Source organism: Leuciscus leuciscus (genome assembly GCF_965113295.1).
Source record: "Leuciscus leuciscus genome assembly, chromosome: 11".
Classification (NCBI taxonomy): Eukaryota; Metazoa; Chordata; class Actinopteri; order Cypriniformes; family Leuciscidae; genus Leuciscus; species Leuciscus leuciscus.
The window spans coordinates 22,534,899-22,549,151 of record NC_138735.1 but is presented as its reverse complement, the minus strand read 5'-3'; the positions used below and the strand labels follow the sequence as shown (position 1 = coordinate 22,549,151).

At 37.0% G+C, this 14,253-nt stretch overlaps 1 protein-coding gene across 1 annotated transcript; it reads left to right on the top strand.

Moving 5' to 3' along the window:
* The first annotated feature begins 1,565 nt into the window (after positions 1-1,565).
* phex (phosphate regulating endopeptidase homolog, X-linked) lies at positions 1,566-14,007 on the top strand. Its single transcript, XM_082183348.1, has 22 exons — positions 1,566-2,156; positions 3,957-4,013; positions 4,242-4,403; positions 4,486-4,569; positions 5,567-5,793; positions 5,897-5,965; positions 6,080-6,196; positions 6,315-6,398; positions 7,592-7,734; positions 7,951-8,044; positions 8,134-8,262; positions 8,638-8,739; positions 8,821-8,898; positions 9,010-9,113; positions 9,200-9,258; positions 9,944-9,998; positions 10,108-10,175; positions 10,260-10,390; positions 10,495-10,560; positions 11,473-11,574; positions 12,676-12,752; positions 12,846-14,007. The coding sequence occupies exons 1-22, from the start codon at positions 2,033-2,035 to the stop codon at positions 12,946-12,948; spliced, it is 2,235 nt and encodes a 744-aa protein (XP_082039474.1). The 5' UTR covers positions 1,566-2,032; the 3' UTR covers positions 12,949-14,007.
* Positions 14,008-14,253: the final 246 nt, after the last annotated feature.

Below are 14,253 nucleotides of genomic sequence, written 5' to 3'. Positions count from 1 at the left end.
ATGATCATATAACACCGATTTTATCATCACTGCATTGGTTACCTATAAAGTTCCGTATTAATTACAAGGTATTGCTACTGACTTATAAAGCCCTAAACGGCTTAGCTCCAGTCTATTTAACGGATCTTCTATCGCCCTATAATCCATCGCGCTCTTTAAGATCACTAAATTCAAGGCTTTTGGTCATACCTAGGATATTCAGAACCACCAAAGGAGGGAGAGCATTTTCACATTTGGCTCCAAAACTCTGGAATAGTCTTCCTGATACTGTTCGTTGCTCAGACTCGCTCTCCCAGTTTAAAACTAGATTAAAGTCGCATCTCTTCAGCCAGGCATTCATATAATCCCACAGTTCAAACTACAATCCGGCCTCTAGCTCATAAATGCCAGAGGAGAACTGGCCCCCGACTGAGCCTGGGTTCTCCCAAGGTTTTTTTTTCTCCATTAGGTCACCTGATGGAGTTTTAGGACACCATTAGGTCACTTGATGGAGTTTTTCGGTTCCTTGCCACTGTTGCCTTTGGCTTGCTCAGTTGGGGATATTTTGGGGATATTTAATTTAATTTTATCAATCAATAAATTCCTCTTGAAATAAACTTTGTTGTATTATTTAAATTTAATACTGTGAAGCTGCTTTGATACAATCTGTATTGTGAAAAGCGCTATACAAATAAACTTGACTTGACTTGACTTGACTTTACAACAACTCCGTGACTGTTCTTGAATGGCCCAGCCAGAGCCCTGACTTAAACCCAATTGAGCATCTCTGGAGAGACCTGAAAATGGCTGTCCACCAACGTTTACCATCCAACCTGACATGACTGGAGAGGATCTGCAAGGAGGAATGGCAGAGGATACCCAAATCCAGGTGTGAAAAACTTGTTGCATCTTTCCCAAAAAGACTCATGGCTGTATTAGATCAAAAGGGTGCTTCTACTAAATACTGAGCAAAGGGTCTGAATACTTAGGACCATGTGATATTTCAGTTTTTCTTTAATAAATGTGCAAAAATGTCAACAATTCTGTGTTTTTCTGTCAATATGGGGTGCTGTGTGTACAATGATGAGGGAAAAAAAAGAACTTAAATGATTTTAGCAAATGGCTGCAATATAACAAAGAGTGAAAAATGTAAGGGGGTCTGAATACTTTCCGTACCCACTGTATATAAAGATTTACATAATAATTTTATTTTAAAGATTAAATTAGATTTATCTCGATACATAAACCATATTTAATGATGTTTCAAACTATTCCAAATGTGTTTGCGTCTTTGGAAATCCTCACAATCTTTTATCAAATAATGTTACAGATTTTTCTCATAAGGAGCACCTCAAGTTTGCAATTAGACTGATAAATCATCCTGACATTGATATATTCGACAATGAGCAGAGCAGATCAGAAACAAACCCTCATGATAAAACATTGTCTAGGAAACTTTGTGTCTGCAGTAGATAGTGTCCTGGAACAGACAAATCATCACACAGTGTTCCTCATTCTATTTTATGCTGTGGGACATACTGAGAATAAATACAGAAGTGGCTACATTTAACCAGAGGGTTTATCATCTCAGGGATTCAGAAACACACACCTGGAGCCCAAACACAGACTATATGAGCGTAGATCCACACACACAGACACAAATACAGTCATCCCACCCTTCCTGCAGGACGCCGTATAATTACTCCTGTAAGTAAGGTGCTCCAGTTGGCTCGAAGGAGGAGAGTTCCTCCTACCCCTGGATCTCCTAACTCTCTCTCCTTCACTCCTTCACTCTGTCTTTCCCCTCCTTCCTCTCTTATCCTCTCTCTTTGGCAAGTAGAGCATGACTCTCCATGCTGTGCATCTGTCACTGATCTGAGACCTGTGAGGCGAGACCACCTCCACACGGCCCCACAGTGATCCAAAAGGGACCACGGCACCCTGGGACCAGGACTTAAAAGTGCACATCTCCAGGCCAGGCGGAGTGAAAACCGGGTGAGAAGGATAGAGGGAGGAATAGAAAGAGAGGGAACACGCTCAACTCAGTGGCAGTATGGAAATGGAGAGGCTGGGGAGAGGAGGAACCAAACCGAGCGCGGGCCCCAACACTCTCCTGAAAGCTGCGCTGGCAGTGTGTGTGTGTGTCTGCATTGCACTACTGATAGCCGTCATCACGGGTGAGTCGTTTGCATGCACAATTACCTACTTACTACTAATGTGATGTATTGCACATAAGATAGATAGATAGACAGACAGATAGACAGATAGATTTGTGCTCTTCGGTCAGTTGTGTGTTTGTGTATGAGATTATTTTAGGAGTGTATTCTGTTACACACACAGCGTGTCTTTGAAGGCTGTAATTAGCACAGTAAGTAGGAGCTCTGGTTGGGAAACACATATATGTGTCTTTAAAGTTTTGAGGCTAGAGGGCCGTGAGTCGTTTAGGGAAAGTGGGTGTTTAAGAAAGAGTGTGTTTTTAAAGGGATAGTTGACCTAAAAATGAAAATTCTGTCATTTACTCGCCCTCTCATTTCGTTCCAAACTATGACTTACTTTCTTCTGTTGAACATAAAAGAAGATATTATGAGTATTCAAGTTGCTCTTTTCTCTAAAAATGTAAATGACCAGGTTTGTTATGCTCAAAAAAGCACCATAAAAGTGCTACGAGATTTGTTGAATGACATGAAGGTGAGTAAATGAGGACAGGACTTTCATTTTTAAGTGAACTGTCCCTTTAAGAGTGCTGAATGTGAATGGGACCTGAGACATTGTGAATGTACATCTCATGACATGCTGTATGAGTGTGTGGATGTACAGTATTTGGGTATACACAAGTATCTGTTGAGACAGCAAATAAATGATGTTCTTATTGTTCTCAGTTTTTGAGGGCTTCCTGCGTATTTGTGGTGAGACTAGAGTGTAATTATGCTCATTTCTGTCTGTACATAATCTAGTCTCACACACGCGGCTGTGTGTGTTGGTTCTGAGGATAATGAGGCTCAGTCCCACGGGGCCGGGTGCTGGATCCTGCTGTGGTCATCTGCTGTCCAGTTGTGGACTGAACCATAAACACAGGCCTTTAAAAGCAATGCTTGTCTGATTTCACAACATACATACAGTTTTGCGCTCACTCAAACTCACTGACACAAATTCACACAGCTTCACTGACCTCTGCATGGAGAGTTTACACTGATCGTGTTTCAGTACGTTGAAATTGATATTGCAAAAAATGTATTCATTATTTTGCATCATTAACTCAATTTCCTACCTCAATTAAGTTCAAATAAATTACATTAAACACTGTAAAAAAGCAAAATGTATTAAATTAAAGAAAACAAATACACAAAATAATTACTATTTTTTCTATTTAATTTAAAATTCCATGTAAATGACAATGTAAAGGAACTAGTTCCCATCCTTAAACGAAGATGTATACATTGCAAGCAGTGCACAGGGATATAGTTTATTTAAATTTAATACAATTTAATAAAATTAAATAAAATTAAATTCTGTAAAAAAGATAGTTACATTAAATGCAAAAATAAATTAATATATTAATATAATATTATTTCATTTTTGTTTACTTTGATTTAATTTAAAAACCAAGCACAGTTGAATAAACAGGTCAAACAAACAAGCAAGAAAGAGCAAAAGTAACTCGAAAGTAACGAACATTTTATTTTCCATAAAAATGAACAATGTAACCTAATTAGCTGCTTTTTTAAGAAGTAACACTAATGTAACATGTTACTTTTCCCCTGCCCTGTTTATAGATGTGCAGCTTCTTTGGAATGTGTGTAGTAGAGCATGCACTATGTTTTTGTCCTGTGACATCCAGAGCATGGACAGCTGAAGCCTGAGCACAGTGGGGGGTGTGTGTGTGTGTGTGTGTGTAGCGCAATGTTTGGCAGTCATTTCAGGGCATAGTTGTCTTGATTGGTCTGCTTGACAGATTTTTTTTTTCTCTCCCCCTGTAGTTTCACACAAAGCAAGCGATGAAGACGTTTGCCTTACCCCCCATTGTATTGAAGCAGGTAAACCACGTTTATCAGTGATATAGGGGCTAGAATGTCATGTGGACTTTTTTTCTTAAACTTGGCGCCAGTAGGCACCTACCTAGCAATTCCCTAAACTATACACTCGCTTTTACTTTAAACATAACCAGCAGACATTATGATTCAGAAAAAGAGTTCAAACACTGTTTTTACTTGTTTGAGATTACTGTAATGCTGAATCTGTGTTTGATGATGTGTCATCTCTAGCCGGTTCTATCCTGAGTAAGATGGATCCGACTGTAGAACCATGTGATGACTTCTACCAGTACGCGTGCGGAGGCTGGCTCCGGGATAACCCCATTCCGGAAGATTTATCCAGCTATGGGATTTACCCATGGCTCAGACAGAATGTAGACCTCAAGCTGAAAGGTGCACTTATCCACATGATTCTCAACTGAATAAAACCTGCAGCCCAAATAAGGTGATTCAATATTGAATCTTTGTGCCACAGAGTTGTTAGAGCAGCCCATCCAAGGTGATGACATCGAGGCGGTGAAGAAGGCCAAAATCCTCTACACATCCTGCATGAATGAATGTAAGAACCGGAGAGCTCTTTGCACTTCCATACAGCACTATTCAGACAAGATTATTTCTTTGTTATTTTTAACATACAATACCAGTCAAAAGTTTTGGATGGGTAAGATTTTTAATGTTTTTTTATGTTGTGAAATATTATTACAATTTAAAACAGCTTATTTCTATGTAAATATATAGTAAAGTGTAATTTATTCCTGTGATCTAAGCTGAATTTTCAGCATCATTACTCCAGTCTTCAGTGTCACATGATCCTTCAGAAATCATTCTAATATGATGATTTGATGCTCAAAAAACATTCATTATTATCAATGTTGAAAAACATTATTTACATTTTTATTTCAAGATTCTTTGATGAATAGAACAGCATTTATCACTACCGTTCAAAAGTTTGGGGTCAGTAATAATTTTTATTTTATTTTTTGGGGGAAATAAATTGAATAAATCAATACTTTTATTCATTAAGGATGAATAAAATTGATCAAAAGTTACAGTAAAGACATTTATAATGTTGCAAAATATTCTATTTCAAATAAATGCTGTTCTTTTGAACTTTCTATTCATCAAAGAATCCTGAAAAAAAAATTACACAACTGTTTTCAACATTGAGCATCAAATCCGCATATTAGAATGATTTCTGAAAGATCATGTGACACTGAGGACTGGAGTAATGATGCTGAAAATTCAGCTTTGATCACGGGAATAAATTACATTTTTAAATATTAAACAGTTATTTTAAATTGTCATAATATTTAACAATATTACTGGGTTTTAGTGTATTTTTAATCAAATAAATGCAGCCTTGGTGAGCAGAAGAGACTTCTTTTAAAAACATAAAAAATCTTACCGATCCAAAACTTTTGAACGGCAGTGAAGTACAAAAAACTGTAATTTCATAAACCGTTTGGGACTGGAATTGAGACTTTACGTGATCTTATACATCAGGGGTGTCAGGTGAATAAATGTAAATTCTTCTTCTCCATCTCTCCACCTGACAGCTGTCCTGGAGATTGAGGATGCCAAACCTCTGCTGAAGAATCTGAAGCAGAAAGCGTTCCGCTGGCCGGTTCTAGGCGACGCGTTGGGCTCTTCCTCGCGGTGGGTGGAGTCTCAGTTTAGCCTGCTGGAGACACTGGCACAGATACGCAGTCAGCACAGCAAGTCTGTCCTTATCCGGCTTTATGTCTCTCCTGATGACAAGAACTCCAACCAGTACATCATCAAGGTTAGACCGACCTACATTGTCAAATGTCAACCTCTGACTCAACCCATTGCGTGAGTTGGGGCGGAAAAATACATAGCAATTATTTTTTTATTTTTTTTCCTAGCTGGATCAGGCCTCTTTGTCACTGTCATCCAGAGAAGATTACATCACCAACACAACTGAGGCACAAATGGTACATCGGTACATCTGTCAACCTGCTTAGCCTATATATCCAATGCATGCAATCACAGTCAGGCCTGGTTTTATCTCTGCTTTCTCAACCCATTGTTTTCATGCCTCTCTGCAGTATCGAGAAGCTCTTTTAAGGTTGATGGTTGACGTTTCTGTCATGCTTGGAGCCGATGAGCAGGCAGCTGAGGCTCAGATGAAACTGGTACTTGATTTTGAGATGGAACTTGCAAAGGTGAGAAGCAAAACACTGGGAAATCTGAGGCCAAATTCCTTCAAATCACTGGAATTGAGAAAGACAACAGGACTGTCAGGGTACTTGATGCTTTAATGGAGTGTGTGCTCTTCTGTAGATCGTGATCCCCTATGAAAACCGCACCAGTGAGAACATGTACAACAAGTACAGTTTGTCTAAACTGCAGCGCACTGTTCCAGATGTAAGTTCATTATAATTCAATGAAATGTATATTTTATGCCATGTCACTCATACTTGTATACACATACATAATTAGTGGAAGACAAAATGAGCCAGGCTGATTAGTTGCACAGTGTTGGTTGGTAACAGTTGAACAAAACAAGGATGCTGTGTTTTTCCTAGCCCTAAAAAAAAGCTATTTACGATACTGGGGTCACGTTCAAGTCATGTCGGAAAGATCATATTTGTGACCCTGGATGACAAAAGCAGTCAGAATTAGCACGGGTATGTTTGTGGCAATAGCCAACAATACATTGTATGGGTCAAAATTATCGATTTTTCTTTTATGCCAAAAGTCATTAGGATATTAAGTAAAGATCATGTTCCATGAAGATATTTAGAAAATTTCCTACCTTAAATATATAAAAAAATATATTTTTGTGAGTGAATGCAGCACAATCGCGAACATAAATGTAGAACTTTAAAGGCGATTACACCCTATTTTTTTTTTTTCTCCTATCCTAACAAACCATACATCAATGGAAAGCTTATTTATTCATCTTTCAGATTATGTATAAATCTCAATTTAAAAAAATGTACCCATGTGAGTGCTTTTGTGGTCCAGGGTCACATTTATGATCGCACACGAATGCCACCACAAAGTCAAAAATACAAGTGGGAAACTTGGCGTGTCAGTGAGAAACGTGGCAGCCTTTTTATTTACATAAAAATTTGCATTTCATTATAACAATATAATAAAACATTTGCTGCCTTCAATGTTTAAGTACAATCATCTTGGATGTTTAAGTCATTTCAACTTTGAAATGAAAATAAATTAAAAATTAAATTAAATTAAAATTAAAAAAAATTTTTAAAAGTTGTTTTAACTTATAAAAAAGCTTAAAATTGCTTAACTTATTTTGATAAAGCAATGTAAGTCCCATATCTTAAAATATGTAGAATTGAACAATAACCTTAAATTAATAAATGCTCTAAAAAAATAATTGATCATTGTTAGTTCATGATACCTAATGCATTAACTAATGTTAACGAATTAAAACTTTTTTGTAAAAATGTTACTGTAGTGACCTGAAAAAAAATAGCTTTGACATAAAATTCTATTTACCTGGTACAAATATAAATATATTTCTAAACACATAGTCACACTACACCACAGTTTACCCAGGTCATACTATTATTGTGTTCTTTTTGCAGTTTAACTGGCTGGGTTTTGTCCGAGCAGTGATTGACACTGAGCTTTACCCAGACCTGAAAATCTCCTCTTCAGAGCAGGTGATCGTACGTGCCCCACAACACTTTAAAGACCTCTTCAAACTCATCAACGCCACAGAAAACAGGTATCCAGACAGCTCTGTAAGGAGCAAAACCCTATTAAAACATCAGAGCCCTGAGGCTGTGCCTGTGTTGATCTGGACAGTGTCAGTTGTGTGATCACTGTTTTTGTGTGTGCTGTTTATGCATCCTACATTTATTACCTGCTCTGCTCAATAACAGAGTCAAGATTACTTTGTAATTAAGCTGCTTCAAATGTTGTACTTCCAACCTCGCCCCAGGACAGTTGCCAATTACGTCATATGGAGATCAGTATTTTCCCGAATCACCACCTTGAGCCGACGCTTTCTCTACAGATACCTGGACTTTGCTCGGGTTAGTGAACCACCTCCTCATTTTAACCCTCCTCCAATCTTTGAATAAAAATAGATTTGCTGAGGTTAAAAATATCCGTCTCTTCTCAGGTTACCACGGGGACCACCTCTCTGACCCCTCGCTGGGACAAGTGCGTAAATTATGTAGAAAACACACTCATCTATGCCACCGGTAGGCTCTTTGTCGATAAGCATTTCCAGGAGGACAAGAAACACATGGTAAGACTTTTAAGTTTTTAGATATGGAATTTTTTTAAATTAAAATTCAGCTTTGCCATTACAGGAATAAGTTACATCTTAAAATATAGAAAAATAGAAAAAAAAGTTATTTTAAATTGTAGTAATATTTCTGTTTTTACTGTACATACATAAGTTCTATACACAACTATTCATATATTAAAACTATTCTCTCTACACACATACACACACACACACACACACACACACAAACACAAAACATTTTTTTTTTTTTTTTGTCCCCATCTAGTGGCACTAATCATGAATAACAGCATAAAACTGGAACTCGGTTTACTGTAAAACTGCTAAACATTACTTTGAACGCTCATATGACTAATGTTTTTGTCCTTTATGAAGATGGAGGAATTGATAAATGGTATCCGGTGGGCGTTTATCGACATGCTAGAGAAGGAGAATGAATGGATGGATGAAGAAACAAAGAGAAAAGCAACAGAAAAGGTGCGTACCAGTGTATCTGTGATGGCTATGAATACACAGCATGTTCTTTTCCATATCATTACTGTTTATATATCACTTTAGGCTCACGCAGTCTTGGCGAAAGTGGGTTACCCAGACTTCATCCTAAATGACACCTATATTAATGAGGACATCAAACGAGTATGTTTGCATTCTTCTCAGATTTTGTCAGATGATGATATTCCAGTTTTAATTGTGTTTGGCAGATGTCAGTACAACTCAAAGTCATTGAGGTTTTATGTTTATACACAGTTGTCATTCACTAAGACAGACTACTTTGGGAATGTCATGCAGACCCTGAAGTTCATAGCTCAGTCTGACATCGGCTGGCTGAGGAAAAAAGTCCCACGCAAGGAGTAAGTTGTCAGCATTTTCAAAGCCTGTTCAAATGAGATGAATCTGTCTTTGAACAAGATGAAACATCACTTTTTATTTCGCTTAGGTGGTTCACCAACCCAACTACAGTAAATGCATTCTACAGCTCCTCTACCAACCAGATCAGTGAGTTATGTATTTCGAATACACAGCTTAGTCGATCACAGCATTCCGTGATCACAATATATTTTTATAAAACAGAAGTTTCGCCTTCAAAATTTAAGACAGTCAATCAATTAAAATGACATTTTTCTGGAAGCAAAGAAAACTACATAAAATAAATGAAAATTAAAGGAATGAATGGCCTACTTTTATTCAGTAAGGATGCATTAAATTGATCGAAAGTGGCAGTAAAGACATTTATAATGTTACAAAAGATTTCTATACTGTGCTTTTGAACTTTCTATTTTTCAAAGAATCCTGAAGAAAATGTATCACAGTTTAACAAATATTAAGCAGCACAAATATTTTCAACATTGATAATAATAAGAAATGTTTCTTGAGCAGCAAATCTGTATATTAGAATGATTTCTGAAGGATCATGTGACAATGAAGACTGGAGTAATGATGCTGAAAATTCAGATTTGCCATCACAGAAATGAATTACATTTTAAAATATATGTATATAAATAGAAAACTGTTTTTTTTTTTATTATTGTTATTATTATTACTGTAATATTATCCAGTATAATGTGTGTTACCAAGAACACATTTCTGCTTGGTATCTGGTACAAAAGCAGAGTTTTGGATGTTTTTAGATGTTTGATGTTTGTTTAGATATACTGGATCATATTCTTCCACTTTTACCCAGGATTCCCTGCAGGGGAACTTCAAAAGCCATTTTTCTGGGGACTAGACTATCCTCGGTGAGACATAGACAGATTTCAGATGTTCAGATTTCCCCAGCACATATTATATTTTAAGATCATGAAGATTTCTTGGAAAGCTAATTTGTGAAATGTGTTCTTGTGTCAGATCACTGAGCTATGGAGCGATTGGTGTAATTGTGGGGCATGAACTGACCCATGGATTTGATAACAATGGTGAGGCCATTTGATTTATAATGAGTCTCAACACATGCGTTGCCTGATTCTCAAGGACATCTGTGTGTATTTGTGTTCATCTAGGTAGGAAATATGACAAAGATGGGAACTTGGACCAATGGTGGAGCAACTCCTCCATCAACCTCTTCACCGAAAAGGCAAAATGCATGATTGACCAGTACGACAGATACTACTGGAAGGAGGCAGGACTAAATGTACAGTAGGAACCAGCATTTTCAATGCATTTATTTTTGAACACTTCATCAAAATGTAGCAGAGCTACCAACCTAATACTTAATACCCACAATCCCCTCTCAAGGTCAAGGGGAAGAGGACACTGGGAGAGAACATTGCTGACAACGGAGGCATGAGAGAATCTTTCAGGGTATTACAGCATTTTCCATTAGAATTATCAACTTGTCTCATTCCATACCTGTAAGACTTTCTTTGATGGATCACAGGAGGAAAAATTTAGAGAATTTCTTACAATTTGTGAACACATCGAGACTACTTTTCTGACCCGGATCAACTGATTCATAGAAAAATGTGACACAAAAGAATGATTCATTCACAAGTCAGACATTGCTACTTCTCTCATGAGACAGTCACAGTCACACTACATTTTTCAGTAACACTTTATTTTACAGTGTCCTTGTTACATTTGTTACATGTACTTACCATAGTAATAACAGTAAATGATGCATAATTACATGCAACTAACCCTCAACCAAACCCTAATCCTACCCTATCCCTATAGTAAGTACATGTAGTTGCTTTATATTACTCAGTACTTAAATATATAATTACACTGTAACAGCGACACCTTAAAATAAAGTGTAACCCATTTTTCTTTCCATTGACATCCATTTATACTTATGTAAATGTGAGAGAATTGTGAAAATGGCGAATTATGTGTTTTTTTAAAGACGCCGTAGAGTGCCGCAGTGTCCGTGAAAATTTCGCATACTCAAAGTCTGCTGTGACTGCTTCTCCTGGAGAGTTAAGATATTCAGTGAATAAATTATTAAATATATCATACAGCTAAATGGCTAAAGATTCATTTGAAACACTTTTATCATACTTTAATGGGTCTTTTTTTATCCTTTCTGAAGCTTGAAAGCTCCACTGACAATTCATTTTAATTGCATAGAAAAAAATTCCAGCCTGTGTTCCATGGAAGATAGAAAGTATGGAATTACATGAGGGTGAATTTTTAAACTATACCTTTTAATATTCCAGGTTGTGGTGTGTACAATTATAATTCTGTGTATCCATGTACATGTGAACGTGTCTGCAGGCCTACAGGAGATGGATCGAGAAAGAGAGAGGAGTCGAGGAGCCTCTCCTACCTGGTGTGGGTCTGACCAATAACCAGCTGTTCTTCCTCAGTTATGCCCATGTCAGTATTCAGTATTTCATATACATATTTGGGCCTAAATGTCAGATGTCACGGATATTATTTTTTTATCTTAATAATTTGGACTTGGTTGGTTACGCCCTCAAAAGTATGCACTTTCCCATTACTATTAAAGTAAATACTTTTAAGTACATAATATATGCAAATTGAGTTTTAAGGTGCAGTAAGCGATTTCTCAGAAACACTGTTGAAAGTCGATCGGATCGAGCACCACAACACACTTGTAGCCAATCAGCAGTAGGGGCGTGTCCACTCATGATGTGGGAGGAGGGAGTGAGCAAAGACTGTAGAAAGAGAGGTGGCTGAGAGACATTACAAAAGAGAAAAGATTAGAGGAATATCACTGGGAAAAGAAGGGTTATGATCAGGCAAAGCTGATAGAAAAGCCGGGAAGGCCTGAAAACGGATGTTGTTTCTGCTTCATACAAGAGTTATATTGTTTTGCTATGATTCACAGAACCAATATATGCTTTTGTTATAATGTTAGCAATAGTAACAGCACAGTTTGGAGTGTCATTGTTTGAGTGTCAACAACAAACTCTTGCCTGAATATAGTCTTGTGTACTGTATATTCACTTTTTGTTCTGCCTTGCCGTTTTGTCATCTTTGCTTTATTTTTCGCAAAGCATTATTTTGCTTTGCTTCAGAAGATAAAAGATTTTGGGGGTGGAGCAATGAAGGTAGGGGTGTGTTTGTTTGTTTGGGTTGATTTTTAAATATCAACAGTGTTTCTCCGAAATCACTTACTGCACCTTTAAGGAAAGATACTACAGGTGAATAGGGTAAAACATTTAACTTACAGATATCACCATACTACCTCAGTTGATTGATTAATGTTATGTTTCAGATATGCAAAAAAAGGCATCATCTAATTAAATAATGCCCAACCCCTACAAATCTATAGATGAAGTGCAATAAAATAAACACTTAAAAGTGTATTTTGGATATTTTCTTTCCACTAGCCAAACAGCCCAAAATCTCAAAATTGACCAATGCATTAAAAAATCTCTGTTTTTGCCTGTAGTGTCTTGCCTTAAATGGGACTGTTATTGATTTGTTTGTGTATATATTGTTATGTGCTAGGTTCGCTGTAATGCCTACAGACCAGAGGCAGCACGTGATCAGATCCAAAGTGGAGCTCACAGCCCTTCTAAATATAGGTAAGGTGCAGTAATATATACAGCTCATTTACATCTATATTACATCCCCTATTCTTCAATGTCACTCACTTTACTCTCGTTGCTATGATGAAGGGTTATCGGGGCTATGAGCAACTATGAAGAGTTCCGTAAAGCTTTTAACTGCCCCGAGACGTCAGCCATGAACAGAGGGGCGGAGTCCTGTCGAGTGTGGTAATGAAAGTAAGGACCCTGTGAAGAATTCAATCACAGCACAACCCAAACCTCCATATTTTGTCCCGTTCACTGGTTTCTATAGAGAAACAGCGGTTACTAACACTGACCACTGCAGCGCCTGGCCCTCCTTCAGCCACTGGAATACTTTACACTCCTGAGAGCTTTCGGCCAGATCTGCGTTTTACTGTCTGACCTCAATTATAATGTGCAAAACGGACCACACAAATTCCCTTGAGGCCTTCCTTTGGTTCGTCACTGTTTTTTTCTCAAACAAATTAGGTCGCACTGTTGCTTTAAGAGTGCTATAAATTATTATTGTCATTTTTGTCGTTGTTGATAACAGTTAGCACTGTCTGTCGTTTTATTTTATTGAACACGTAAGTAAATAATTATTGTTTTCCTGAGGTTTTCGAACTGTGTGATGTTTTTTTGTTTTTTTTGCAGAAAAACAAATCTGTTTTGGTGTATTTTACATGTTCATGATGAAACGGAAGTAGCGACAGAACTTTATTCAGTAATGTGACTCATATGAGTGTAATTATCGAAGAATAAAAAAATGTAGGATGGGATATTTTGAGATGTGGGTGTTGCACTCAAAATTTAATGCAAGCTTGATTGTATGAAAAAGGCAGCGTTTAAGTGAATTAATAATTGGAGGAGTCCGGAATACGTCACCAAAGACCAAAAGATCAAATTATGACATTTTGATTAAATGTTACAAGGTCCAAGAAATAAAAAATGAAGTGTATACAGTTGTTCACAAAAAGATCTGCAACATGCATTTACAAAAAGACGAATTTAGTTTGAATTTAGTTTATTTTTGAATTTATTTGGCCATGTAATAAGCAGGATAAAATATAGTCAGCCTGGTATTGTAGAAAAATAAATGGGACAGACAGGGTGATCAGGTCCAATTTTAACATCAACAAATGTACATGTCTTTGCAAAATAATCCAGACATTCATGAAACACTGAGACTGATTTTTTTTATAAATTTGTGTATGATTGCATGTGTCTACACTTTTAAAAATAAAGGTTACAAACGGGCATTTCACAGCGATCCCATCGAATAACTTTTTTTTTTTTCTTTTTTTTTTTTTTTTAAATCAGAAGAAGAATAAAGAAGAACACTTTTCCGCTATAAAGAACATTTGTGCATTGAAAAGGTTCCATGGATGTTAAAAGTTCCTCATGGAACTATAAATGCTGTGAGTGCAGGGAGAGGACATCAATGCAAATGTTCTTTTTTTCACATGACCGATCAGGTAAAATGTCTGAATAACAGTCTAACCAAGCACAGGGGCAA

Excerpts from the sequence above, each read along its gene's own strand:
- phex (XM_082183348.1), top strand. The coding sequence starts at position 2,033 with ATGGAAATGGAGAGGCTGGGGAGAGGAGGAACCAAACCGAGCGCGGGC. Across the intron at positions 4,570-5,566 it reads CACATCCTGCATGAATGAAT|CTGTCCTGGAGATTGAGGAT; the intron begins GTAAGAACCGGA and ends TCCACCTGACAG. Across the intron at positions 8,899-9,009 it reads TTAATGAGGACATCAAACGA|TTGTCATTCACTAAGACAGA; the intron begins GTATGTTTGCAT and ends GTTTATACACAG.